Consider the following 25,958-nt stretch of genomic DNA (forward strand, 5'->3'; position numbering starts at 1 on the left):
CAACGGGGTTGGGATCCACGTTTAGCAAAGGGGCCAAACCAAGGGGAACGTTTAGCAGAGGGAAATTCAAGAAGAGTTTCTCTAAGAATGAGTCCTCAGGGTTCCGGAAAGGCAGATCCGGTGGCCAGCGAGCGAGTACGTGGGGGAGTCAAGCGAAAAGAGACAAACCCACGGATAAGAAGGTCAAGTCGTATAGCAGCGTGGGAAACAATGTATGCTACAACTGCAGTGAAGCGGAACACTTCTCGAGGGAATGTCCCTACCCGAAGAAGGCCAGAGCCAATATGGCCATCAAATCGGGTGAAGTCCAAACGGAGGTATGTGATCCAGTCCCTAACTCAAAGTTACTCATTACACGAGCAACTTTGGTAGAGAGTCATTCGCGACATCTACTAGCCCTCCGAGGGAAGCTCGGAGGTAGCTTTGTTAAAATCCTTATTGACACGAGTGCTTCGGATAATTTTGTGGCTGCAGACATAGTCCGGCAAGCCGGACTAACGGTGCAGCGGCTAGGCGAACCAAGGACTATAGAGTTTGTTCAAGGTAGCCAAAGCACCGATGAGGTACTTTGACAAGCGAGAGTCGAAGTAGGGACATGGAGAGTGGACATGGATTTCACCGTGTTGGACATGGCGGGATTTGACGTGATCTTCGGAATGGACTGGTTTAATCGGTTCGTGGTAGCCCTGCATGGACAAGGTAGAAACCTTGTGGTACTGGCGAATGCCCAAGGAAGAAGATCTAGGGTGGAGGCCCAGGATCTAAAGGTAGGGCAAAGCAAGGCCAAAGAGTCCTGCTTAAACCTGGTGTCCACAAGAGGACAACTCACTAAAGGAACTAAGGCAGCCTTTTTGTGCTTACTCTCGGTGAAGAGTGACAAAAAGACAGGAACGGAAGAAGTACCTTTAGTGATCCAACGAGTGTTGGACCAATTCCAGGATACCATGCCGGAGGAGCTACCGGCGGGGTTGCCCCCCGCACGACCAATAGAACATAAGATTGAGTTGGTCGAGGGTGCTGAGGCGATGGTTCGTCCCCCCTATCGGTTGAACGAAAAAGAACTCAAGGAGCTCAAGTGCCAACTAGAGGAGTTGGTGGACAAAGGGTATATCAGGTTGAGCAAGTCGCCGTATGGGGCACCGGTGTTATTTGTGAAAAAGAAAGATGGATCTATGCACATGTGCATAGATTACCGGTTGCTCAACAAGTATACAAAGAAGAACAAGTACCCTTTGCCCAGGATTGAGGACCTGTTCGATAGGTTGGGAAAGGCAAAATACTTCTCGAGGATTGACCTAAGGTCAGGATACTACCAAATCAGGGTAGCCGAGGAAGATGTCAAGAAGACAACCTGTCGAACAAGGTATGGAAGCTTTGAGTTCCTGGTGATGCCCTTTGTGCTGTGCAATGCGCCGGCAACGTTTTCGGCGTTGATGAACCATATTTTTGTACCCTATCTGGATCACTTCGTAGTCGTCTATATCGACGACATCCTGATCTATAGCGAGACGCTAGAGGAGCATGCCGAACACTTGGCGAAGGTGTTTGAGAAACTAAGGGAACACAAACTGTATGCTAAAGAGAGCAAATGTAACTTTGCTCAACAAGAGGTAAAGTTTCTCGGGCATGTGGTGGGCCAGGATGGGCTCAAGGTGGACCCAGAGAAGGTCCAAGCGATCCAGGAATGGGAGCGACCATCCAATGTACACGAGTTGAGGGCATTCCTGGGGCTATGCAACTGCTATCGAAAGTTTATCAGACACTATTCGAGAGTAGCCCTGCCCTTAACGGACCAAACAGGAAAAGGGAAGATGGTGTGGACAGCGGAATGCGAGGCGGCATTCGTCCACCTCAAGGGGAAGTTGAGGAAGGCTCCCGTATTGGCATTACCAGACTTTGGTAAGGACTTTGAGGTAGAAACGGATGCTTCGGACTTTGCGTTGGGCGCAGTTTTGAAGCAAGACAACCATCCGGTAGCGTTCTTCTCGAAGAAGCTGGACAAGGCTCAACGGAAGTGGCCTGCCCACGAGAAGGAATTGTTTGCGGTGGTCAAGGCGCTCAAGGAATGGCGACACTACCTTGGGAGACACTTCAAGGTTTACACGGACAATGTGGCAACGAAACACTTCTTGTCACAGCCCGACCTAAGAGGGAAACAAGGTCGGTGGGCCAATGCCTTGGCTGAGTTTGATTGCGAGATTCTGTACAAGCCTGGGAAGAGCAACATCATGGCGGATGCGCTAAGTCGAAAAGCGAGCTTGAGGTTGGCAATATCCAGCACAACAGCAACCTTCTGGGACGATGTGCGGACAGCATATGAGAATGATGGTCTAGCACAAGAAGTGTTGCTGAGGAATCTAGAGGCGCAGGAAGCTCACCAGAGAGGTGAGCTGCCAACGGAAGAGAAAACGGGCTATGTGGAACGCAACGGACTCATCTATTACAAGCAAACGAGGGTGTATGTTCCAGAAGGGGAACTAAGGAAGGTGGCCTTAGAAGAGTGTCATGACGGACCTCTTGCGGGACACGGCGGAGTGCCCAAGATGATGGGCCTACTCAAAAGGAAGTACCATTGGCCAGATATGGCTAAGGACGTACAAGACTATGTAAAGACATGTCCAACATGTCAGCAGGTAAAAGCCGTGACTAAGGCTAACGGGGGCTTGTTGCAAAGCATCCCAATTCCAGATCGCCCGTGGAAATGTCTTACGATGGACTTCATCACGGGACTCCCCCCAAGCGAGGGGTTTGATGCGATATTCGTGGTGGTGGACCGATTTTCAAAAATGGCACATTTCATACCCACCACAACGGAGGTGGATGCGGAAGGTGTGGCGAAGCTGTTCTTCGAACAAGTGGTTCGAGTGCGGGGAAGACCGGAAGAGATCATCTCAGATCGAGATAAGATCTTCACCAGTAGGTTCTGGAGGACTCTCCTGGAACAGTATCGCACCAAGTTGAAATTCAGCACAGCCTATCACCCACAGACAGACGGACAAACGGAAAGGGTGAATAGGCAGCTGGAGGATTATTTGCGATGCTATGTCTCGGGAGACCAGACCGATTGGGTAAGTCATTTGGGACTTGCGGAAATGTGTTATAACAACTCACCACATTCGAGTATCGGGGTGAGTCCATGGGAAGTCATCAATGGGCGAGCTATTGAAGGTCCTGTGGAACTCAGCGTGGCCGAGTATCATGGAGAGTTGCCCGCAGTGGAGGCATTCACGGCGGAAAGACTTAGCATTTGGAATCTAGTGAGGGATTCCTTGGAACGGGCTCAACAAAGGCAAACCAAATACGCGAACCAGAAGCGTCGGGATGTAGAGTTCCAAGCTGGGGAGAAGGTGTGGCTGAACACCAAGAACCTCAAACTACCAAGTGGGATCAGCCGAAAGTTGACCCAAAGGTAAAGATGCATGTATTCCTGTAAATGAATTGATCTTGAGTTCCTTAAGCAGGTTCGCGGGGCCTTACGAGATTGAGGCACGAATCGGTAAAGTGGCTTACCGACTCCGACTTCCTCGAGAGATGGGGAAGATGCACCCAGTGTTCCACGTGAACTTACTCAAGCCGTACTTTGAGGATCCGCTTCGCAAGGACCAAGTGAGACCTTTACCTGAGGTTATCCAAGGGGAAGAGGAATACGAAGTCGAGGCCATCCTCAATGCGCGCAAGAGCAAGCGACAAGGACGCGAGGTGAGAGAGTTCCATGTGAAGTGGAAAGGATTTCCACACTACGAAGCAACATGGGAACCAGAGGAGAACCTAGCGAACGCGCGAGATCTAGTGGAGGAATTTCTGCAAGGCAGAACTCTATGTACTTATGCAAAATTCAATTAAAAATATCAATTTGCCAAGTTGAGCAAGTGGCATATGTCGGGACCCGAAGGCGCGCCAAAGGTAAGCTAATTAGCATGGGTTGGATAGGTCGACCAGGCATAGGGCACTACGTCCGACTCCCCGCGGGGATGTCGAATCCGTAGACGTATTCTACGGAGGTTGGGTTCGAGTCCCAACCCCCTAGTAAAGCAAGGCTGGGTTCAAGTCCCGACCCCATACTAGGGCGTGGTGAGGTGAGGAGTATAGGGACACCTATATTCCGTTGTCATGGGCTCTTGGCCGGGGAGGCTAACTTAGGCACACCGCTAAGTGGGGGGATGCCCCCGGAGACATGGTCAACAAGTCGTAGGATAGAACGAGATGTTCGATGTGGGCATCGAACTTCTTCTATAGGTGGTGGAGTTGTAAGGAACCGACTCCCCAAGATGTCGTAGGCTAAAGGATCCCCAAAAGCTTGACCGAAATGACAAAGAGTTCATCGGATGGGACCAAGTCGAGGATCGAGTCCAAGACCGACTCTAGGACCGAGTTCGAGATAGAGTCCGGAATCGAGTTCGAGACCGACTCGGGGACCGAGTTCGAGTCCGAGTTCGAGACCGAGTTCGAGACGGAGTCCGAGATCCGAAATCGGGTCCGAGACCGAGTCCGAGGTCGAGTCCGAGGTCGGGTCCGAGATCGGGTCCGAGATCGAGTCCGAGATCGAGTCCGAGACCGAATCCGAAGTCGGATCCGAAATCGGGTCCGAGATCGAGCCAGAGACTAAGTCCAAATACTAATACGGGTCAAGGGGTGAAAGCCCAAAGCGTGCGTCTCCCAGGGGGGGGGGGGGGGGCTGGGGGGGGGCTGCAGGGGGTTCCAAAAGTATAGTAGGGATAGTGAGGTCCAGGAACCAGTTTTGAAGGGACTCTCCAGTTGGGCTTCCAAACCGACTTGAGGTTGAGACTGGGACCGAGGGGCCTTGGGTGGGAGTGAGCATGGACTTGGCTGGTGCCGGAGGGGCCGTCCAAGGAAGTGCTCAAGAGCAGCTCCCACTCCCGAAAGGGAAACCGACTACGGTGCTCCCGGCTCAGGTGGAGTGGTGCCCCACTTGAGTACCTTGTGGCTCATTGGTCCTCGCCCTTCCGGGGGCTTGGGCCTTCCCTTCGGGATGGAAGAGGGGGGGTAGAGGTACCCATACCGGGCCGTTAGGCCACGGTGTTTCGCCCCGACGTCCCGAAGCAAGTGCTGCATCCAAGGCTTGGGATTTAGAGGGTCCCATGATCAAGTCTTGTGGTACCAAGGGGTGTTAGGAATCTGGAGGCTTGGTGTGCTTGGCTGCTTGTGCCTGCAGGGAGTGTAGCCGAACCTTAAGTCCAGTCTAACCCGGGGAGGGGGATTGGGAGAGATTTGGGAATCCGTAGATGGATGGCTAACACTCTGTTGCTCGTGCAATGAGTAGCTGAAACCAAGTAGGACCAAGTAGGAGCTGGTACCATAGGCGAGAACCTTGGCGAGGGAACTTAGCACAAGCCAAGGCAGAGTTGGCCGGATAGACGAGGTAAGCTGGCAAATTGTAAAGGAAAAATTTGTGGCTTACAGCAAGCTTACCCAATCCTTTTAGGGTGAAGAAGTCAACATAATTATTTATATCCACAACCATCTTCCCATAATGAGCACTAGCATGGTTCCTTATCATGCTTTGACAAGGGAAACTCCCTCAATTAGGACACTTTACAGTCTTTGGCTGTACAATATACACTCACATTCTAGATGCAATTCAGCAGACACTAGATTTTATGAGCCAAAAGACTATTGTGGGCTATTATACTCATTTTAAGCCTTACTACCTTTATGATCTTGCTCTCAAGAAGCTCATGGTCAACTAAGATATTTCTCTTAACAAGCAAGAACTCTATTGCCATATTCAAGGTATTGCTTCCTCCAATTCTAATGTGGTGGACTTGTCCCTAATGCTGAATGAGGAGTTAGTCCAGCCTCTAGCACTAGCAATTAAGAAGCAATTTGTTCCAAGAGGAACAATGCCTCCTCCACTTGGTGGTGATATAACTTCCCTACTAACACTACTACTGTTAATTCCTCTAGTCATTTTGGTGGTAACTAGCAACACTTTTGCATCATCTAGTGAGCAAACCTCTATTGCTATTATGAATGAGCCCTTCATTGGTAAAGACACGGTTGGAGGCTTTTTTAGCTTGCCTCCACCAGATCCTTCCTAACACCACCACCTCATAAAGATATTGGGGCTGTTACACATTTAGGATGTGTGAGCAACCTAACCCTCAAAGCTCTAGAATCCAAGCTTTATGCAAGAAGGGGTTGTTTAAATTTTTTATTGCCCAATTACAAAATGTCCATGCATTAAAATAAATATTTGCTGTCATAGTTTCATTGTTCATATGTTTTTAGTTTTATCATTTTTGGTGCATTCTACATTTATAACAAGGCTGCTGAAACCAAGCTTTGAAACCAAAGTTGCTAAAACCACGCTTTGAAACCAAGGTTATAATGTAGATTTGTAATGAATAATACTCTTCTATTTCTAGGAAAATTGTGATAAGACAATTACAATGACTATTCCACTTCACATTAGAGTTAAGTCATTAATATTCAAGATCCTAAACATGTCCCGCAAAAATGGGTCTTGCACTTCCCAAATCTGCTTAATAGCTTAGTGCCTCTTGGTGCCATCTTCTGGAGTGATCTTAACAATCTTTTGTGGCCACACTTGAACATTCTTTATAGCCTCTAAAATCTTTCAGCAAGTCAGCATCCAATGACAAGTAGTCCAACTCTCTGGTTTTGACTATAGTTTATTTTTGAAAATTTAATAAATCCAAAAGAATAGATTTATGTAGGCACTTTTATATCTTTTCTGATTCTATCTATGTGGTGCAACATAAAAAAAGAATTCAGCTCAACATAAAAAGGTTCTCTTAGCATTGTATCATCTCTTTCTTACTTTGTTTTATGGTCAGTCTCAAGAAGGGAAGGACACAGTGATTTAACGTTAGAAAGAATGGATGACAACAAACATAAAAAATCAGAGCTCAATTCTCTCTCAAAATGCATCAAAATACAAGAGTAAAGAAACAGATGATACAACGCCAAAAGAACTTGTTCTTGTTGAGTTAGATTTTTCCTTTCATGTTGTACCACACAGACAAAATCAAAAAAAATATAAAAATGCTTACACAAACTTGTTCTTCTAGATTTATTGGATTTTCAAGAACAGTTGTCCACTCCAAACCCAACTCTATCTCAAACTGCACCAAAATACAAGAGTAAGAAACAGATGATATAACGTCAAGAGAACCTATTCTTGTTGAGCTGGATTCTTCCCTTCATACTGCATCACATAGAAAGAATCAAAAAAAATATAAAGGTGCCTACACAAACCTGTTCTTCTAGATTTAATGGATTTTCAAGAATAACTGTCCACTCAAGGCTCAACTCTCTCTCAATCTGCACCAAAATACAAGAGTAAAGAAACAAGATAATATAATGCTAAGAAAACCTGTTTTTGTTGAGCTAGATTCTTCCCTTCATACTGCACCACACAAACAGAATTAGAAAAGATACAAAAGTGAATTTACTCAATTTTCAAAAACCTGATCTTGTTCAGCTGTCAACTCTCTCTCAAACTACACCAGAATACAAAAGTCATATAAAAGATGATACAATGCCAAAAGAACATATTCTTACAAGAGTCATATAAAAGATGATACAATGCCAAAATAACCTGTTCATGAGCTGCCTACGCATCCTGCCTATGCACTCTTGTCATTGAGTATCCACCCTACAATACAGAAAAAATCAGAAAAGAAAAAATCAGAAAAGAGATGATACAAAAGTACCTAAACAAGCCTCTTGTTTTAGCCTTAGACCCCAGCTACTGCACTGCCTTCTAAGCCTCCTTAACATAAACTAACTGCTTTCCAAACGCACTCTGGTGCCACCATATCCACTTTGTTCACTTTGTTCATATATAAACTCAGATATGGTGACTCATCCAAACATTCGAGGCCTGAAAACTGTGGAGAGTGTTTGGCAAGAGCAATCAGCCTGGACAATCTCTTCATATCTTTTGCCTGAATGAAGAGTGCACTCAAGTTCAGCCTGTCTTTCATATCTCCCAAATGAATAGGCACTAAGATGTTGACACCCCACGCACCACAGTAGCATACTATCCCACAACACCTTTTAAAGGCCTCAACGAGATCTATCTTGTCTTTGTAGATCCTGCGGCAGTTGATACTTATCTTGCCTTGTGCGACAGCTCACACCTTTTCCTGGTGAGGCATCTTCTTCTGCTGTGCAAGCTCACTGAATGGCATTTTCACCAGTTGAGAGAAAAAGTTGTCCACTGTACACCAAGATTGTTTTTCTCCAGTCATTTCCCGTGCCTTTCTACTGCCTCCAAGAGTATGATCCTTAAAAGTAGCTCCCCCTGTTCACCTTTGTTCACGAGTTTGGATAAAGGATCTATGAAAATCCCATATCTGACTCCCAACATGGCAATGCGCACATGCTCGCTGTACTGGTTGATATCTCTAGTCGTAACCAAGGTAAGCTTATACTGCCTAATTCCAAATACCGTTTGAAACGCCTCTACTTTATCTGCATCTGTAGCACTCTCAAGCCATCGGTGAAGATCGTGGCAGGATTCAGATGCATCGATAGCAGGATCCTTGGCGAGGTTGCTCAGGTAGAGAGAGCACCAAAGCAGTCGGCCATACTTGAGCATCCACTCGTTACTAACCACCTCCTCAAAAGAATTCCCCTGTGTAGACGTAGCCGGCAGAAGTGTGCTGTTTTCCCCAATATCTCCCTTGAAGAAGACAATCCAAGGAGACAGAAGAAAAAACCCAGGGACCGGATTCGGACTCCGCGCAGAAGGATCCCACCACTCGTGTCCTAAGAACTTGCCGACCCTGGATGTAGTGTCCATGAACAGAGTTAAACATGTTCCACCTAACACTCGTGTAGATCTTCCAAGTGGGATGTACACGTTTTCTTCCCATCCACTTTGGAAGATAATAGCAACCGGGCTTCATCGAAGACGAACAGCAGCTTCAACGGTTGGCCTGTCTTCTCCATACCACCTTACAAATATACCTCTTGAAGACTTCAGTGGCTTTAGTCTCCCATCTCGTCCATAGTTCCAACTGAGTACTGGCCTTTATCTTCTCTCGAGACTTAAGTTCCTGGTCAAGTTTTTTAATCCGATTCTCCACTCCCGGCCACAAGTCCTGTTTGCAAACACCTGCGGCGTCCACGGCTCCTCTTTCCCTAGTCCTCCACCGAGCTCCTCAATGCATGCGATCCAATAAGCCAGACAGTAGGTCATGCATGCGAGATGACCTGCGTGATCTCCATTTCCCAGTGCCTGCCTTGCACGGCCGAGGAAAACATCTCTAAAATATGAAGGCTGAGGATAACAGGAGCCAGAACCCCAGCGACAAGTAAATGGTCCACACCTGTTTCCGATATAACTCTCGAACCACCCTCGACTTACCCCAGCCGCTGGACTGGAAGAGACCAACGATACGTGAAAAATCAGTCTCCTCTGATCTTGTTCAGGGCGTCGTAAAGCGAGTCTACTCCACTGCCCTCATACTCCATGTCAAATGCTCGACCTGTAACAGCAGCAAACAAAAACATTCATGCAAACTGACGCACTTACTTGCCCCCGTCGTTAACTGTCTGCCATATTGTGTCCTTGTACTGCTGCTGCTCCTCCGGTGTCAGCTTGTCCCAGCAATCTCTATAGATTTTATCAAACCATTACTCGCCGGATACACTCCCAAGATTCGAAAAGAAGCGCTGGGTACTTCTCCAACACCATTCTCACTTTTGATTCCCGCGCCTTGTTGTCTACTTGCAGCGCCATTTCAAGTACATACCGTGGGCTGACGCCTTTGTGTTTCTCTTGCTGCTCTGGCGACAACTTGTCCCAACTCTCAAGCAGCAGATCCAGATACCTCTGCTTCCACTCAGAATTGAAACCTTCAAAATCATCGAACGATAGCTCATCTCCATCGATCGCGCCCTCTCTTCTACAGCTTGCAGCAGCTCCAATGTCTTCTTGTTCTCTTCTTGCCGTCTCCTCCTTCGGGCTTCTACCGAATCCTCTCCCCAAGCCTCTTACCTCTATCGGCCATGAGCCGCCTCCGAGTTAGGGCTAGGGCGAAAAGTGGACGGCAGGGATGAACTTGGAGAAGAATCTAGGGCTATAGAGTAATTAGGGTTTATGAAACGCTCAGGCATACATGACTACTTCCCGGGTCAAAGCAATCCTTTGCAGCGACATGGTCATCGTACCCATTGCGTTTCATGGAATCATCCCAACTTCGCTTTGTCCAGGTGACCGTGGATAGTGGAGGCAAAGTTGTGCAAGCACTGCACTGTGGAGTTCATAACATGTTCTCATGGTTCTCAGGAAGTGGAGGCTGCAATGCAAGAGGACCAACAATGCTCAAAGTAAATGGTCTCACTGATTGGTAATAGCTCGAGCCCTCAAGGATACAGGGATGATGGTTAGAATGTATAGTAGAGAAGGTGATGTTTTTCAGGTTTGAGAGTCATGAGAGACAGGTGTGGAAGGAAGATTGACGTGACCAAATCACACATCCCTTATACTAAGAACCTCTATCGGCCATGAGCTAGGGCTAGGGCGAAAAGTGAGAAATGTAAAAAATCTAGGGAAAGAAATCTTAGTTCCCACCACCGGATTCGAACCCTGTTCATATTGACACTTGTCGCCCGTACATATCCGTGCGACAGTGGTGGGAAAGCTCGATGTTTTTGGTTAAGGATGAGGATACCACGCACAAGCTTCAATGGGTCAAAGACAATTGGATGATATATGACTATTGCAAGGACTTCAAGAGGTTTTTGAGGCTACCACCAGAATGTTGACAAACAGCTACTTTAGCAATTATTCTTTCCATGTTTTCTGACAAATTAAAATAACTACTAGCTGTTTGTCTTCATACATTGACCTCATAGTCCATATAATCAATATGCTGTAAAAAACAAAAATGGACACTATAAAAACTCATCTAATTAAATCTAGATGTGTGTATGTTTCAAAAATGTTAAAATTCATAGCATTTCTATTACTTCATTACATGCTTGCTTATAGCTTGGAGTCTCACTTAAATAATTCCAGTACATTTATTAATACACAGCTCTATAATAATACTAATATAACCATTGATATGAACCAAACTAACAATTTAAATGATTATGACTGGGCTCCTAATATGACAACAGAAGTTAAAGTATGTAATAAATATAGAAATGCAATTGTTTGGCATTATGATAAAACTTTTAAAAGTAATGTATTTTTTGAAGAATGTTAATTTATATTACATGGAACTTATTTTATAGAAGTTAGTTTTAATGGATATGGTTTCATCCAAACTGATAAATGGTAAGGATGGCAAAATTGAGCTTTTACTATTACATGGGATTATCTCAACACATATACAGTACAATTCATTAAAAACCTTTAATAAAAATTTATTTTTATATAATATAATTCAATAAATACCTTTTAATAAAATAGAATCATGGTTTTAAATTTATCAATTTTGTTTTACTTAAAAAAACCTTTCTAGTAGTGGATATGGCTAGAATATACCTAGATATTTTACCATCTCATTTAGATTAATTTTATAAACATGTTTTGTGAGTTTCAAGTATACAGTTACGATATTATATATTAATATTAGTATAGTAGGATTTTGGTAGATATTAGATTGATTTCAATCCAGACCACTCACTCCAATATATAAGCTAGGGTTTTTTGGGCTAATTGATATGTATATTTCTTATATTTTCTTTCCATATTACATGCACTCATATTGATGGAGGTGAAGAGCAATTTTAATTATCCCTGAGGAGTGTTTGGATTTGGGATTTTTGTTTTAGCTTTTGAATTGTCTAAATCCCTCTTTTGTTCTAGTTTTTTCCATTTCTTTTTTTTTTGCTTTCATTTTTAGATTTAGCTTTTGTATTGTTTAGATCTCCCTTTCCTTTTAACTTTTTCCATTTCTTTTCTTTTGCTCTTTTTTTTTCATTCATCTTCATGGCAAAGCAACAATCTCTTCCTCTTTTGCCTCTAAAGCAATAGTTGGTGCAATTGTTCAATACCATATGATTGCAGTTGAATAGCCAAACTTAGTTGATGGCAACTTTCACAACGCATGGTACAACTCTTCTTACTCTTGCGTTCAACTGGAGTTCTTCCATAGGAATCCTAGAGATGATGTGTATTATTGATTTGATCACTTCACAATAGTTGCCACATATCATTTTTTGGGATGATATTTAATATTTGCATGAGTTTCCCATGTGCCTCTAATGGTGCTAAAATGGTATAATGGTTTGAGCACAACCACTCATGAGGATTGGAGTATTCTCTTGGACATCTTTAAATGTGTATTTGGACATATTGACAATTGTGACAAGCTCAAAATTTACTAAATATGGAATATCCCTAGATTATGAATTTGGACACGAGACGAACACCATTGTGTTTAAGACAATCTTTACATTCTGTAGATATACCAAATGAACAAATCCAAACACTTTTCATAAATAGCATTTGGGACCGAAATAAGATTAACACAAAGGGCATGATAGCAAAGGTGTTTGATAGACATAGTAAGTTATTATTTAGTGAATATTGAGGGACTAGGCTTAATATGCAAAATCTTATCAAGCCAATACAAGACAAAGCAAAAGAAAACTAACAAACTGGGCTAAGTATGTTTGGCTAAATAGACATTTAAGAATTCTATCCTTATACTCGTCTGGCCAAATATAGATGCAAAATCCAGTTTACTAACACTTAAACAAGAAGGATTGATAAAGGGTCCAGGAATATCGACCTCTTGCCATCATGGTAGTAAGAAAAGAATATCCGAAAGGACTAACTAACATATAATTTTCGATACCCAAAGTCATATTCGCAACATTAGCGTCAACAACGTCCTGTTGATGCTATTGTAGTGGTAGACACTGAGATGCATTCTAAAAATAAGGAATTGTGCAAGTAATAAAAGGACATTGCACAAATAAATCAGTGACCTTCCATCTTTCTTTTGGGAGTATCATTAAAGGGTTCACTCAGCACCAATTCATTTAATGTTTACTTTCCAAGCTCATTTTTATAATAAGAGATTACCTATTATTCTCTCCATGTTGGTTAATATAGGTTCAAGTTTATCCTCTATTACTCAATCTATTGCCACACGTTGCCATCTATATTTATGTTGTGTGGCAAAATTGATTTTCATTCTTTATAGCAATAACCATACAATGCATGTGTGTGGGATGAGGTGGATTTAATTGTGCATGTAAGCGATCTCGAGCTTGAGTTGTAGTCATTGCAAATAGTGTTGAATCAAGCTTTTGACCTCATCATTGGTATGGATTAGTTGCAGCGCAATCATGCGAAATGTGATTTGAGCTTTCTCCCCTTTATCTCATACTTCTTAATATTTCTATAAGCAACCAAAGGGAACGACTTGAGAGACGATCCATGGGGTTCAAATATAGAGGGAAAGGGCCCATGAACAAAAGTGCACCCCCTTTTCCAATCGGTTGAGGGTCTTGGGATATTTGGGGTTAAGCGTCCTTGGGTTTGAATAGTATTGGGCTGGGTGACCTCCCGGGAAGTCCAAACTTAGGAGCTTACAATTTCTTCCATTCCTCTCACTTCTATATATCTTTATCCTTTTGCTTCTACTTTTACTTCCATCACTTTTGTTTCCCATTACTTCCTCTTAAATTTCTATCTTGTTTCTCTCTTTCCTTTTCTGATCCCTTTAATGGTTTTTATGTTGTAACAGTTGACCAACTCATGAAAGAGTATGTAGATCTCTTTGAATTTAACCTATCATCTGGAGCCAAGATTATAACACATCATTTTATTCCAACTAGGGATGCTTGTCTAATCAAGGTTTTTATTCATCTTCATTTATCCAAAGAGATCAAGATTTTATATACAAACATCAAAGAGATGTTGAAAAATGGAGTTATTCAAAAGTCACGCAATCCTTAGGCATATAAACCTCACGTGACAAAGTCTAATGGGAGTATTGATTTTTACATTGATTATTGTCCATTAAACAAAATGTGTACCCTTTTCCTCACACTATTGATCTCTTGGATCATCTAAGGCACAATTTAATCTATGCAGCAAAAGGGGCTCATATTTATAATTCAAGGTAACTATAGAGTTGTGTTAGGACTTTATAGTCAAGTTTCGTGTTTGGGAATTTCTTCTTTTTTCCAGCATTATAGAAAAAATAAATAAATTCCCAAACACGGAACTCAAAGAGATAAAGACTAACTGATGCCATCCCTATAAGCCCCTCCTACCTCAGTATATAACAAGCTTACTAGCAGCAAAAAGGTTGTTGTTTTAGATGCTCATCATGTTTGTAATGCTTGCCATAGGCATGGACGTAGGAGGAATCTCACCTAGAGGATGGCGCTGGTATGGATCGTAAGTTTCCTCTTGGGGATTATCTAGCAATTTTGAATGTATAAATATGAAGAACAAGTTGAGGGAACACACTCACCATTTCCTTTTTACAGCAAAAATCCAATATGAAATGCCACCTTTGGAAACACTTATTCGCCATTGATAAATCAAAGCTCTATTTTGTCAGTAGAAAGAGTTTACTGTATCCTAGGAAAATGCTGGTAAAAGCAAACGAAACGATCGATGAGAGGAATCACTACCACGCAGATATACCAATTGATGTTAATTATGCCCACGTGGCAGTACTTTCCATACATGTACCATTCTTAATGGGTTGTGGCTCACCCATTAACTTGATCCAACCGTTGGCAGCTGTCGGATCGAGTCAGGTTCTCTACGAGAACGTGGCTGACAATTGCCAAGTTCTCCAAAACCTAGCTGTCAGCTGTCAGATTCTGGAGAACCAGGCTACCAGCTGCCAATTCTGGAGAACCCTCTCATCCTTGAATAACATTCTTTCACATGTTCGTTAACGGTCTCGCCACAGCCCGTTAAGGCCGTTCCCGGGCACGGCCTTGCTCGTTCCCTCCAGAACGCACTTGCTGGGCTAACACCCAGCTTGCCCGTTCTGGGCAGGAACGTGCTCGCCCTACCCAGGAACTGCCTCATATATAGTTGAAATACATAGAAAGTTCTTCCGTGTCTCTTCACAGGCTGTGGCTCACCCGTTAACTTGATCTAGCCGTTGGCAGCCGTCGGATCGAGTCAAGTTCTCTACGAGAATTTTACTGTTGTCAGCCACATTCTGGAGAACGTGGCTGACAGCTACCAGGTTCTGGAGAACGTGGCTGATAGCTACCAAGTTCTAGAGAATGTGGCTGACAGCTACCATGTTCTGGAGAACCCAACTGCCAGCCGCCAGGTTCTAGAGAACCCTCTCCTCCTCCAATAACGTTATTCCATGTGTCCATTAACAGTCTTGCCACAGCCCATTAAGGCCGTTCCCGGGCATAGCCTCGCTCGTTCCCTCCAGAACGCGCTCGCCGGGCTAACGCCCGGCTCGCCCGTTCTGGGCGGGAACATGCTCACCCTACCCGGGAACTGCCTCTTCGCTGCTAACAATTGAAGCCTCTAGAACAGGCCGTGGACGATCTAGAGCAGCGTGCATTGTCTCTCAACGACGACTACGTGCAACTCCTTGCATAGAAAAGAGATTTGCGTCATGGCGCCAGGCTCCACACGCTCATCCTTCACCACCAATCCAACAGGTACCTCGCAAATCTTCTCATCCAGCTCTAAGGAAGGTGCGAGCGCGGGGATCGAGCAAGGCAGGTGTTTATCAGCCATCCATGAGCCTAACAGATTCTCCTGGAACTTGATGCTTGGCGCTTATGCCCAAAATGCGGATCTTGAGGAAGCAAAAGAGCTGTTTGCCACAAAGAGATATTGTTGCATGGGTCTCTATTCTCACAGCTCATGAAAACCGTGGAAACTTGGAGGAGTGCCAAACATTGTTTGATCAGGTTCTAGAATGGGATGTAGTTTGCTGGAACTCGCTACTTCCAGCATATGCCCATAACGGGCATATGGATCAAGCAAGCCAGATCTTTGATGGAATGCTTAGTTTCTTGGACTGTTATGTATAATGGGTATTCCAGAAAAGGTTTGTTAACGACGCGCTAAATTTGTTCATGAGAATCCCCGAAACCAACGAGCTCGGATGAACTGTTCTTGTCACCGCATATGCCCAGATTGGGCATATTGAAAAAGCCAAGGAGGTTTTCAGTAAAATGCACACCGCGACTTAAGCTCGTGGAACGCAATGCTAGCAGCAACGTCCAGTTTGAAAGAAGCAAGGTCTCTGTTTGATGGCATGCCACAGAGGAACGTTGCATCGTGGTCGACAATGATCACCGCACTGGCCGAGAGAAACCAGCTCCAAGAAGCTCGCATTCTCTCCATCGAGCTCCTTATCACGATGACGTGGTGTGGACTGCCATGATCTTGGCCTACTCCAACCACGGCCACCTCGAAGAAGCCAGGAAGATGTTTGCACGGATGCCACAACACGTGATGTTTTCTGGCAGCATGGCAATGGAGGGCGAGGCGAGAAACGAGATAAGTTTCCAGGGGATTTTCCTGACTTGCAATCACGGTGGGAAGCTCCGTGTGGCACTCGACTACTTTCGATCTATGGTGGCGGAGTACAGTATTTCTCCAAATGTGATTCACTTCCAGGCGATGGCAGATGTGCTGGGACGAGCCGGGCTGGTTGCCAAGGCCGAAGGTCTGCTGCTGGTGATGCCCTTCCAGCCGCATTTCCTCGCGTGGAAGAGCTTGATCAGCGCTTGCAAAGTTCATGGTAACGGCAAGAACATCAATGTTGCAGCTCGTGCCGCAGAGAAACTCTTGGAGATGAAACCAGGGGACTCTGGCGCTTTACGTGCTCATGTCAGCTGCGTCACATGAGTCAACAAGTACAACATTTAATTAATAGAATAACAGAAAATAATTATAAGTAAATTAAATAAGAAAAACAAATCTAATGAATAAAATCTTGATAATTATTGATATCACTTCCATTAATTGGTGCAGATTGCTCTAGAATGCCCAAGAGATTGTCAAGAGCCTGCCAGTGAGAAAAGACAAACCACTTTGATTAATGTTGCGGGTGACTGGAAGCGGCCGTACTGAGTCTGTGGTCGAAACGGAAGCCAAGGTATTACGTTCATGTTTATATTAGCATGGAAGTTCTATGGAACTTTGAATCAAACTCTTGTAAAGTTTTGGCAAAGCTAGAAGAGGAATGCTAGAGTGACTTTGAAGATAAGGATTTGAAGGATTGGAGAAGCATTATAGGAAAAAGAAGAATTGGCAAACACGGAACCACTTTTACTGGACTAACTTTCAAATATTCTTCCAGAGATAAGAAATAAGCGAAGCCATCCCAAGACAACTCCCCAGCCACCATCTAAATTATGCTGCCTCGAGCTATAAATACGAGCCCCTCCTGCCTCACAGATCAAACCATTTCTCTCTAATATACAATCCTACTTAGTCTGAGCAGCAAATCATGGAGAACAAGGCTTTCTTGGTGATATTTTTGGCGCTTGCCATGTTTGTGATGGTGCTGGCCATGGGCGTGGACGTGGGAGGAATCGCAAAGGCTGCTGCCCAGCGCTGCCAGTCGGGGTGGTATTGGTATGACAACAGTTGCCACCGTTGCCAGAGGGGTTGGGTCTGGTGCAACAATCGCTGCTGGCACAACTGAAACCTCCCGTTTCAAGGGGTAAACCCCAGCATCGTTCCTCTGAATTCATCATTCTGCAGTGCCAGGGTCTGGAAAGAAGAATAGTTTTCTGTATGGCATTGCATGGGATCCAACAATAATATATAAACTGTCCAGGCCTTGATAAAAAATGTCTGTTCTCTCTATTTCTCATCTGGATTCACAGTTTCATTTCAAGAGTTTACTTCATTTTGACTCCAGGCCTGCCGACTGAGTTTTTCTTGCGTGGCAGTTTTACTTCCTTCTTCGTGTTGCAAACTTCGTCTATGCCCCACCCAGCATTATAGAAAAGAGAAGGAATTGACAAACACGGAACAACTAACTTTTAAATATTCTAGATGCCTTCCCAAGAGCATTCTAGCGTCTTGAGCTATAAATATGATGGGCATCACCACCTCTCTCCAGTATACTAGAGATTGTTTCTCTTAGTTTTTGCAGCAAGTCATGAAGGACATGGGGCCATGGTTTGTTGTGATGATGCTGGCCATGGGAGTGGATGTGGGGAGAAATCGCAACGGTATGGCTGATGCCCTCGATAATGGCGCTGATATGTCATAACCAGAGAGCTATAAGCTCCTCTGTGTGGTGGTTTCGGAGATCTTTTGCAAATTTTTGGCTATAACTCACAGTGTGGTCTCGAGTTGCATGACCGAAATGAAAGATAATGAATAAGAACGATTCAGGGATTGCTAGTGTATTCTAAATATGAAGAAGGGTTTAGAAAAACATAGTGTGGATAAGTACTAACCCAAACAATTCCATTCAAATTGGTGAAATGACCACCTTTTTACAGAGGCAAATGCAGACTCAAGACATATAGATGATGCAAGAAGGATTTTAGAGGAGATCAACTTCAACGATCTGGTGTCATGAGTGAATGATTGTGGGCATTGCCAAGTCTCTCATATAATTCCCCTCAATGGAAAGAAGATATTGTCAAAGAGCGAACTAAATCCAAGGAACTCAAAGTGGCTTCATAAGTTGTGGCGCTCAGCATTTTCCTTAAGGCATCGGCATAAATTGTCACAGAGGGTGGTGGGATATGCACATGGTGATGACTCTCCAAGATGAGAGCTGAAAAAGACTGATCATCTCATCTCCAGGGAATATCCCAATATATCCTCACTTGGCACCTATACACACTAGGGGAGCTCGTCCTCGAGCTCTGAAGGCAGTCTTGGGGTGTTTACAGCTCAAATCATCTCTATCTGCAACAATGTTGTGAAAGAAGGGCTTTGGTAGTGGCTCAAAGCTAGTTTCCTGGTCATAAGGTAATTTGGTTCGAGACACGAAGAAGCTGCTCCAGCTCACTCTTCTCCTTGGCTTTTTGTGGGAGCAGTATGCTACTCCATCTACTAATAAGAAGAGGTACTTCATTGCTGCAGAATGTTGGAAATGTTTTGATGTGAAAAAACGCATGGATCCTTTTGTTGGCTGCTCAAGCTCTGTTTGAGACTTTCCAGGACAGGAGGCACACATATCCGCATGGTGAAGAAAAATTGATGTCAAAACGTTTGAAGCTAGAAAGAAAAGGAAAATGTAAGAACCGAATGATTAAAAAACCTCTATATGTATGTTGCTGCTCTAGATACTCCTTAAATGTAGTTGTGTTGAAGATGAACCTCGTTGAAGGAAAGGCAAGATGTGGCCATTGCTTGAACGTAAAAAGAATTTGCGTTAGTGATGCTTTTCACTTGAATTGGTCTGCTCCAAGCTGGTGTTAGCTTTGGTTGGTGAGAGTTTCTGACATCATAAAGCCAGACAAGACCCTAGCTGAGCCATGTGCCTTCCCAAGTGACGGCAAGTCTCCACATCAGCAAACAAGCCGAGTCATCCATCCGCCAAGTTCACACCCATACCATTATGTACATAACTATAGCAAAGCAATGAAGTTGAGAGAGCACTCCATATACAAAAATCCAGACATATGGTATCAAGTTTGTTTTGATCCTGATGGTGAAACACTGGTAAACATAGCAATGCAATGAGAAAGAACGTGCTAGGGCTCTTGCAATCCTTGCTAGGGTGGAGCAGTAAATCCAAGAATGCAAGTGAGCACAATGTGAACCCAATCCTTGCCTTTGCCCTCATTATCACTCTGTGTGTAAGCATCCCTTCTAGAGATTCCCACCACCTCCTCTTCCTCACTTTCCTTAGCCGTTTTCTCTAGAAACTAATGGCTTGGCTTCTAGTACTCCACTTTCTCAAACCACCCCAGCGGTCACTTTGGCTGGCAGCTTGGATGCAGGATGGGAGAAGCTGCTCTAGAAGTTCAGAAGTGAAAACTTCACAATATTGAAGACTCAAGTCTAGTTAATTTTGATGGCTAAAGATTGCTGGGACTTGGTCGAGGGAATTGAAGTGAGACCTCTTGACACTTGACCTTGACTTTAAGAACTTGAAAGCAAATTTGTTCTCGCCCAAAAGTGTTTCTTTTTACACATGCAACCTAATGAGACAATGGCAACATACATCAAGAAGCTCAAGGGCATTATGCAACAGTTCAAGCAAGTGGGTAAAGCAATCTCAAATGACTATGCAAAAGCTTTCTTGCTTCACTTTGTCTCCCTAGAGTTGTAACAATCATCCTTCATGCTCTCATTTATCTTAGCTCTACTCTAATCTTCTAGAGGAAGAGCACAAGATTGCTGAGTGTAAAGTTGGCAATTTAGGATTTCCTTAGATTGTGCATGAGTAAGCATTATTTCTTGCCAAGTAATTGTCAAATGGGGAGTCTGGGTGATGTTATAGAAGAGCTACGAGGCCCACAGAAAGTGCCTCATTTCTTCTTGTTAGCAACTTTGGTTGCAAGAGAATCCCAATTTTCCTTGGTTAATTTTTCCAGATCAAAAAGATGCTGAGAGTATCCTAGGTTCATTTGGCTTTTTTTGGCTGTTCTTTTTTGCTGGATACGTTGATTGTATCTCCTTCTGCATCTTGAGACTCTCTACATACATCCTCTTCCTACTATTTTATACACATACCTTCATTATTTAAGATCTTCTAGCTTCAGGGACAAAGTGAATATGATAAACCTCCTTGAGAGGTCCATTTGGAAGCTTGATCACCACCATGCCACAGCCTTCCACCTGCAGTGTTTATTTGTTGTTGTGGAGCCTTAGGTGTGAAACACAAATTTCAAGAGAGTCATATGAAATTAAGCACCACTATCCAACCATAACACCTCTAGAGTAGGCACCAATGACAAGTATTATCAACAACAAGTTGTTTTGAGTAAGTATATGCTGAGTGGCAGCCTTTTATGCACGGCATTCATACTCCACATGTCCCATCGTTTATAATAATTGCAAAGACCCTTTTTCTTCTTAGAGAAATTATTTTTAGAGGAAGTCAATAAGTGATGAGGATTGAAGAAGAATAAGTCCAAGGAGAAGTAGAAGTTGACACAAGGAGAAGTAAAAGTTGGCACAAGGGAAAATTGGCTTTATATCTATCAGTTGGAGTAGAATCTATGAGTTGAGTAACATATTAATGTCTAGAAAATGTTAAAAGTAAATGCAAAGAGTAGAGATTCATTAGGATATTCCTTTGCAATTTGGGCATACAAGTCTTTATTATGGAGATTTCATTGGAAGCATGGGACCTCACCTCTTTCTTATAGTCATTAAAAGTGTTCAAAAGTGTCCTTGGAGTGTTCCTTAAGAGAGAAATGTGATCTTGAGTGTTTGAGCATATGAGAGCTCAGATTGTAATGAGGATTGGAGAGATCTCAACATGGTTGGCTGTGGAAACACAACATACTTGTGCCACACGATGCCTCACGGTCATGTTCCTAGATAGGATTTCTAGTGGAATTGGGAGAAGGCTGGCTGCAAGCCCAATTTGTTCTTTCTGGCTTAAGAGTAGCACTTAGCTATTACAGTTTAAGGTCATGCACACTACATGATAGATCTGGCACTAGTTTTGTGCTAGCTAATGCAAGGGAGGGGGATGACAAGGCACTGGCTAGGCATCGTGGTAATGGTAGCAGTGCACAGCTTGCAAAAGGGATGCTGCTGTGAAATCTTTTTGTGACTTGAATTCTGATATTTCAGCCTATAGATCCAGGGCTTATGGCAGTTTTCTTCTCCACTTGAGCTTTTCGCCATTTCTTTTACTTTCCTGCAATTTGTTGCAGTGAGTTTCATACCTTCCTATTAGACAACAAGTCTCATACACAGTCACAAGAGAGCTTGACTGTTCTTTCTCTTTCTTGTTACTATTCAGAATTTGAGCTGTGACAATTTTGTAAAAGTGTCCATGCTTATGCATACAGAAATCTAGCTCTCATATTTCAAAGAATCAGCCTAGCTTTGCAAACCCCAAGTAGTGACAATAGAGTTTACTAGACAATATAGATCTGTTTATAAATTTTTGTGTACTCACAAGTGGAATAAGTGGTACACATTTGCATGGAAGTAATATCCAAGAAATAAACTTAGGAGAGATGTTGAGCTTGTAAAGCTTGAGAATCATTGTCTCCTTAGCAGTAATTTTTTTATAAACACAAAATTACTAAATAAACATTAAAAGTATATAGTTTATTATTATCAGAAATTAGACTTCAGTTTTGAGACTTTAGTTTGAGACGTAGTTAGGATGCCCAGAGTCTCTGCAATTTCCAGAATAGTTGAGGGTAGCCTGGCACTTACAAAATACATGACTCCCACATTTTTCACTAGGCTGATTATTATAAACGTGTAGGAATTGTTGCTTGAGAGTTACACCACTCACGGAAGGATAGGCTCCACTACAAGTAAAGATGGCACCAGAAACGAGAGAAGTATAAATAGTTCCATCGGTGTAACTTGATATTGCAGTTCGGCAATCAACACGAGAACCACAATAAAAAGAGCCATCACAATTATCACTAGCACAACTTGAGAAGCCAACGAAAACCACAAGAAGAAATGCAACAAGTGAGAACAGCTTGACAGACTTTCTTATAAAAAGATTAGTGTGATGAGAGAATGGAATTCAGAACACATCATCCTCGCGGACCGAGAACCTCTGCAGGTTCCAGTTGAAGTTGTATGCTACCAAATCCTCCAGGGTTATCAACATATGGGAAGAGTGTGATCCAACGGGTGAGATTGGCCATCAAACGTGGAATCTTTCAGGCACCAAGCGTTTACTTGAGCAGCCGCAAAACATCGCCAACCAAATACAAAGAACCAGTGACCAAAACCTGAGAGAGAAACAACCGCTTACACCATAAAGAGTTTTAACCAAGTACCTGGAGATGAAGATTTGGATGGCGAGCGGAGCAAAAGCGCAGCCAATCAATGGCTGCTGGTAGCGATGGCATCACTGCACTGGAAACTCCAAAATGGCATGAGCTATAGCCGTTTTCCAGGCCGGAAAGAAACTCTCGACGATAGTCTCCGGCTTTCGAATCTGCAAGATAACTCGCAAGCACTTCCAGTTGGAAAACTAGCTCGATATTTTACCTTTCTCCTTGAAGGACTCCCAGTGCTGCTGTAACACCTTTTGCCACGAGAGATCTGGATCAACGGGAGAATCGTGAGTGTTGTCAATTGACGTGTAGCTCGAGTACGGGGGTACGAATATCGCCAGCTCGAGTGAAATATCTACAAACAAGAAACATGAACTTTCAGCCAGAGAGCTTTGCTTCATCAAGTCGAAAAACCTTGTTGTTTGCAGATATCTAGCAAGGGTGGGAATAGAAGGTTGGGATCGCGCTTGGGCATGCAATTGAAGAGTAAGATCTACACAGACAAATAACACTGATATCGTTAGCCAACTCAACAAAATTCACCTGTCTAGAGTTCGAAGTTGGTGTGTTAAACTGCTTAATATCGAATGCCGATATTTCTTCATTCTCTTTGTGGATGTTGTCGGCTCTAGCAGCGGAAGAAAACCACTTAGCACAGGCTTCCATACTTTCTGGGCTATGAGCCCCGTCCAGGTAGAAGCTTAGCTTCTTCTCACGGACAATCTCTGCTCTTCCTGCCCACCGCACTTCAACGAGCCCCTTAATGTATGAATCAGGTAAACGACCTTGCTCAAGAGCCTTCGCAACGAGAAAAGGAGGCTGGACTCTCAAGTAGAAGAGAACAATTAAACGCTTACCTCGTTCAGGATTGCTTTATGCTCTTGGTGATCGGTTCTCTCCGCCCAGCCTCTGCAAAGCGCCACGGCAAGTGCAGCGTTGGTCCGTTGATGCTCTCCTTGCAGTCCAAGCTTTAAGTCTCCCAGATTATAAGTTTCCAGAGGAGCAGCAGTTTCTAAAGGTATCTGCTCACAACGAATGCGTCAGTTCGGCCTAGATTTACACAAAAACAATGCCTACATTTAGCTCCAAAGCACGCTTCTTCAGAGCCTCCAATGCTTCAGCTGGCTGTGGCACTGTAACAGCTGGTACGCCTGCCTTCAACCGGTGCCAAGACGTCAGAAGAATAGATAAATCTAGATACCAGTACCTTGAAAATCCCAGCCTTCTCCGTTGCAATTTCCGCGAGTGTGTTTCCTACAAACGAGCACGTCAGCAAGCGAACACGATGATTTTAAAAAAAGGAAACCAAGAATCTCCATATGGTCGTAGCCGAGTGATGCTACTCCACAGATGGCTGGATTTCGAACCTGAGAAACAAAAGGACAAGTCAACTTCATCGGCAGCTTAGCTGCTTACCACATTGGTTGCATCACAGCGACCTCCTAAACCGACTTCCAAGATAGCAACGTCAACCTGTTGGTCACGAGTTAAGCCGTAAAGCAATATTAAAAAACATAGTCTAGTTTTCTCACATCCTCCGACGTAAACATCTTGAATGCCAAAATTGTGAGGAACCGAAAGAGACGTGGCATAGGGAGCCCCTGCTCGGCCTCATTTGCCTGCATTTGCCTATGAATTACAAAGAAAAAAGAACAAACCAGGTTAACCCACCTGGAGATGATCCCAACACCACCAAAAATACTGGTTAAAAGTCTCCTCGGAGACCTCCTCCCTGGTTTAAACGAGCACTGTAAACTTGATAATGCCACCACAACACTTACCCGTTCAATCTAAATCGTTCTCTAATGTCTAGCAAATGAGGCGAGGTGAAAAGAGCAGTCCGGAAACCAGAAGCTCGCAAAATTCTCTCCACAAATGCACAAGTAGAACCCTGTCACAGACTAAGGCTCGTCAAAAAAGAAAGAAACTGGTTTTAAGTACCTTTCCCTTGGTTCCAGCCACATGAATTACGCTTAATTTCGATACTGGCTCCTCCAACCCGAGCAGCTGAAGGAGGAAAAAAAAAAAAGCTCGAGAAGAAACCAAAAACCGAAGAAAAAATGGTACCTTTAGATGGTCAGCAACGAGCTGGAAATGGTTCTCCCATCGGCTGCTATCGTGGGTGCTTGGCGAACGATCCAAATCCACCACTGCTCCCCCTCCTCCACGCTTCTTGGTGATTAGACCATTGAGAATTTCGATAGCGTCCCGGAAGCTACGACGATGCGCCATCGCCAAGGACTGCGCACAACCCTACAGCAGGAGAGCACGACGACAAGCGAGTACTTTGACGCGCCAGGCTAGATAGCACTCGCTTTCACTCCACTCACCTGGGCGCCGGATCTGCGATCGTGTCCGCTCATCGCCGGGAGGATTCTCGAGTGGAATGATTGAGCGAAGCGCATTTGAAATCACCGCCCTCTCCTAGGGTTGCCGGCAGCATTAGCCGATCGAGCTCCCGGGACCTGCATTCCACGGGAATCAATCGCTGGCGCTCGATCCGGCGCATCCAGCTCGCCGCGCCGCGCCGCGCGGATTCCCAGTGGCGCTCCTCGACGAGCATCATCGAAAAACCCTGGAAATATTTACCAAGATATCGTCTACGTCTTTAGAGCGCGAAGGATAAAACAAAGGTAAATTTCTTAAAGAGCAAATAGACAAAAGATATCAAACTCTGCCAAACAACCTTGGCATTATTTACTTCGACACACAGTAAAAAAACGAAATCCAGTCACACAAACAAAGAACAAAGCACACACCATATAATCTCTTTTTACCATGTGGAGTAATGGTAAATTTCTTCCTCAGTTCTTGGAGCAGCCAGTACCAGTCCAGCTCCGCCCCAATGGGCACCGGTTGCAACTGTTGTTGTACCAGTACCAACCGGACTGGCACTGGTTGCACTTGCCATTGTACCAGTACCACCCGGACAGGCACTGGTTGCACTTGCCATTGTACCAGTACCACCCGGACAGGCACTGGTTACACTTGCTATTGTACCAGTACCACCCAGTCGGGCATTGGATGCACCTGCCACCGGACCAGTGCCAACCGGACCGACAGCTTTGTGCCTGGGCCTTTGCGATGCCATT

At 44.1% G+C, this 25,958-nt stretch overlaps 3 protein-coding genes across 6 annotated transcripts; 1 reads left to right on the plus strand and 2 right to left on the minus strand.

Annotated features, from left to right (window-relative positions):
• Positions 1 to 6,429: 6,429 nt before the first annotated feature.
• On the minus strand, positions 6,430 to 10,048 carry LOC9629390. Of its 4 annotated transcripts, XR_002992972.1 has the most exons (7): positions 7,698 to 10,048; positions 7,546 to 7,639; positions 7,452 to 7,484; positions 7,358 to 7,390; positions 7,240 to 7,305; positions 7,157 to 7,189; positions 6,430 to 7,106 (listed from the first exon to the last, which is right to left on the minus strand). XR_002992972.1 is itself a non-coding variant. In XM_024680299.1 (6 exons), exons 1-5 carry the CDS (start codon positions 7,603 to 7,605, stop codon positions 7,157 to 7,159), a joined length of 225 nt encoding a protein of 74 aa, XP_024536067.1. In that variant the 5' UTR covers positions 7,606 to 10,048; the 3' UTR covers positions 6,430 to 7,106. The 4 variants fall into 4 exon arrangements, 2 of the variants coding, with proteins under 2 accessions (XP_024536067.1, XP_024536068.1); XM_024680299.1 differs by having other exon boundaries at positions 7,546 to 10,048; XM_024680300.1 differs by lacking the exon at positions 6,430 to 7,106 and having other exon boundaries at positions 7,120 to 7,189.
• Positions 10,049 to 15,563: 5,515 nt separating this feature from the next.
• On the plus strand, positions 15,564 to 17,035 carry LOC112348141 (pentatricopeptide repeat-containing protein At4g21065-like). The gene is made up of 4 exons (XM_024680235.1): positions 15,564 to 15,769; positions 16,000 to 16,004; positions 16,224 to 16,792; positions 16,937 to 17,035. Exons 1-4 carry the CDS (start codon positions 15,564 to 15,566, stop codon positions 17,033 to 17,035), a joined length of 879 nt encoding a protein of 292 aa, XP_024536003.1.
• Positions 17,036 to 22,547: 5,512 nt separating this feature from the next.
• LOC9629630 (folylpolyglutamate synthase) lies at positions 22,548 to 25,465 on the minus strand. The gene is made up of 16 exons (XM_024680327.1): positions 25,197 to 25,465; positions 24,934 to 25,119; positions 24,808 to 24,873; positions 24,648 to 24,757; positions 24,538 to 24,598; positions 24,399 to 24,485; positions 24,283 to 24,339; positions 24,173 to 24,233; positions 24,074 to 24,120; positions 23,944 to 24,021; positions 23,724 to 23,888; positions 23,410 to 23,664; positions 23,281 to 23,359; positions 23,081 to 23,221; positions 22,867 to 23,027; positions 22,548 to 22,818 (listed from the first exon to the last, which is right to left on the minus strand). The coding sequence occupies exons 1-16, from the start codon at positions 25,269 to 25,271 to the stop codon at positions 22,762 to 22,764; spliced, it is 1,686 nt and encodes a 561-aa protein (XP_024536095.1). The 5' UTR covers positions 25,272 to 25,465; the 3' UTR covers positions 22,548 to 22,761.
• Positions 25,466 to 25,958: the final 493 nt, after the last annotated feature.

The sequence above is a fragment of the Selaginella moellendorffii genome, unplaced genomic scaffold, assembly GCF_000143415.4.
Source record: "Selaginella moellendorffii unplaced genomic scaffold, v1.0 SELMOscaffold_27, whole genome shotgun sequence".
Lineage (NCBI taxonomy): Eukaryota > Viridiplantae > Streptophyta > Lycopodiopsida > Selaginellales > Selaginellaceae > Selaginella > Selaginella moellendorffii.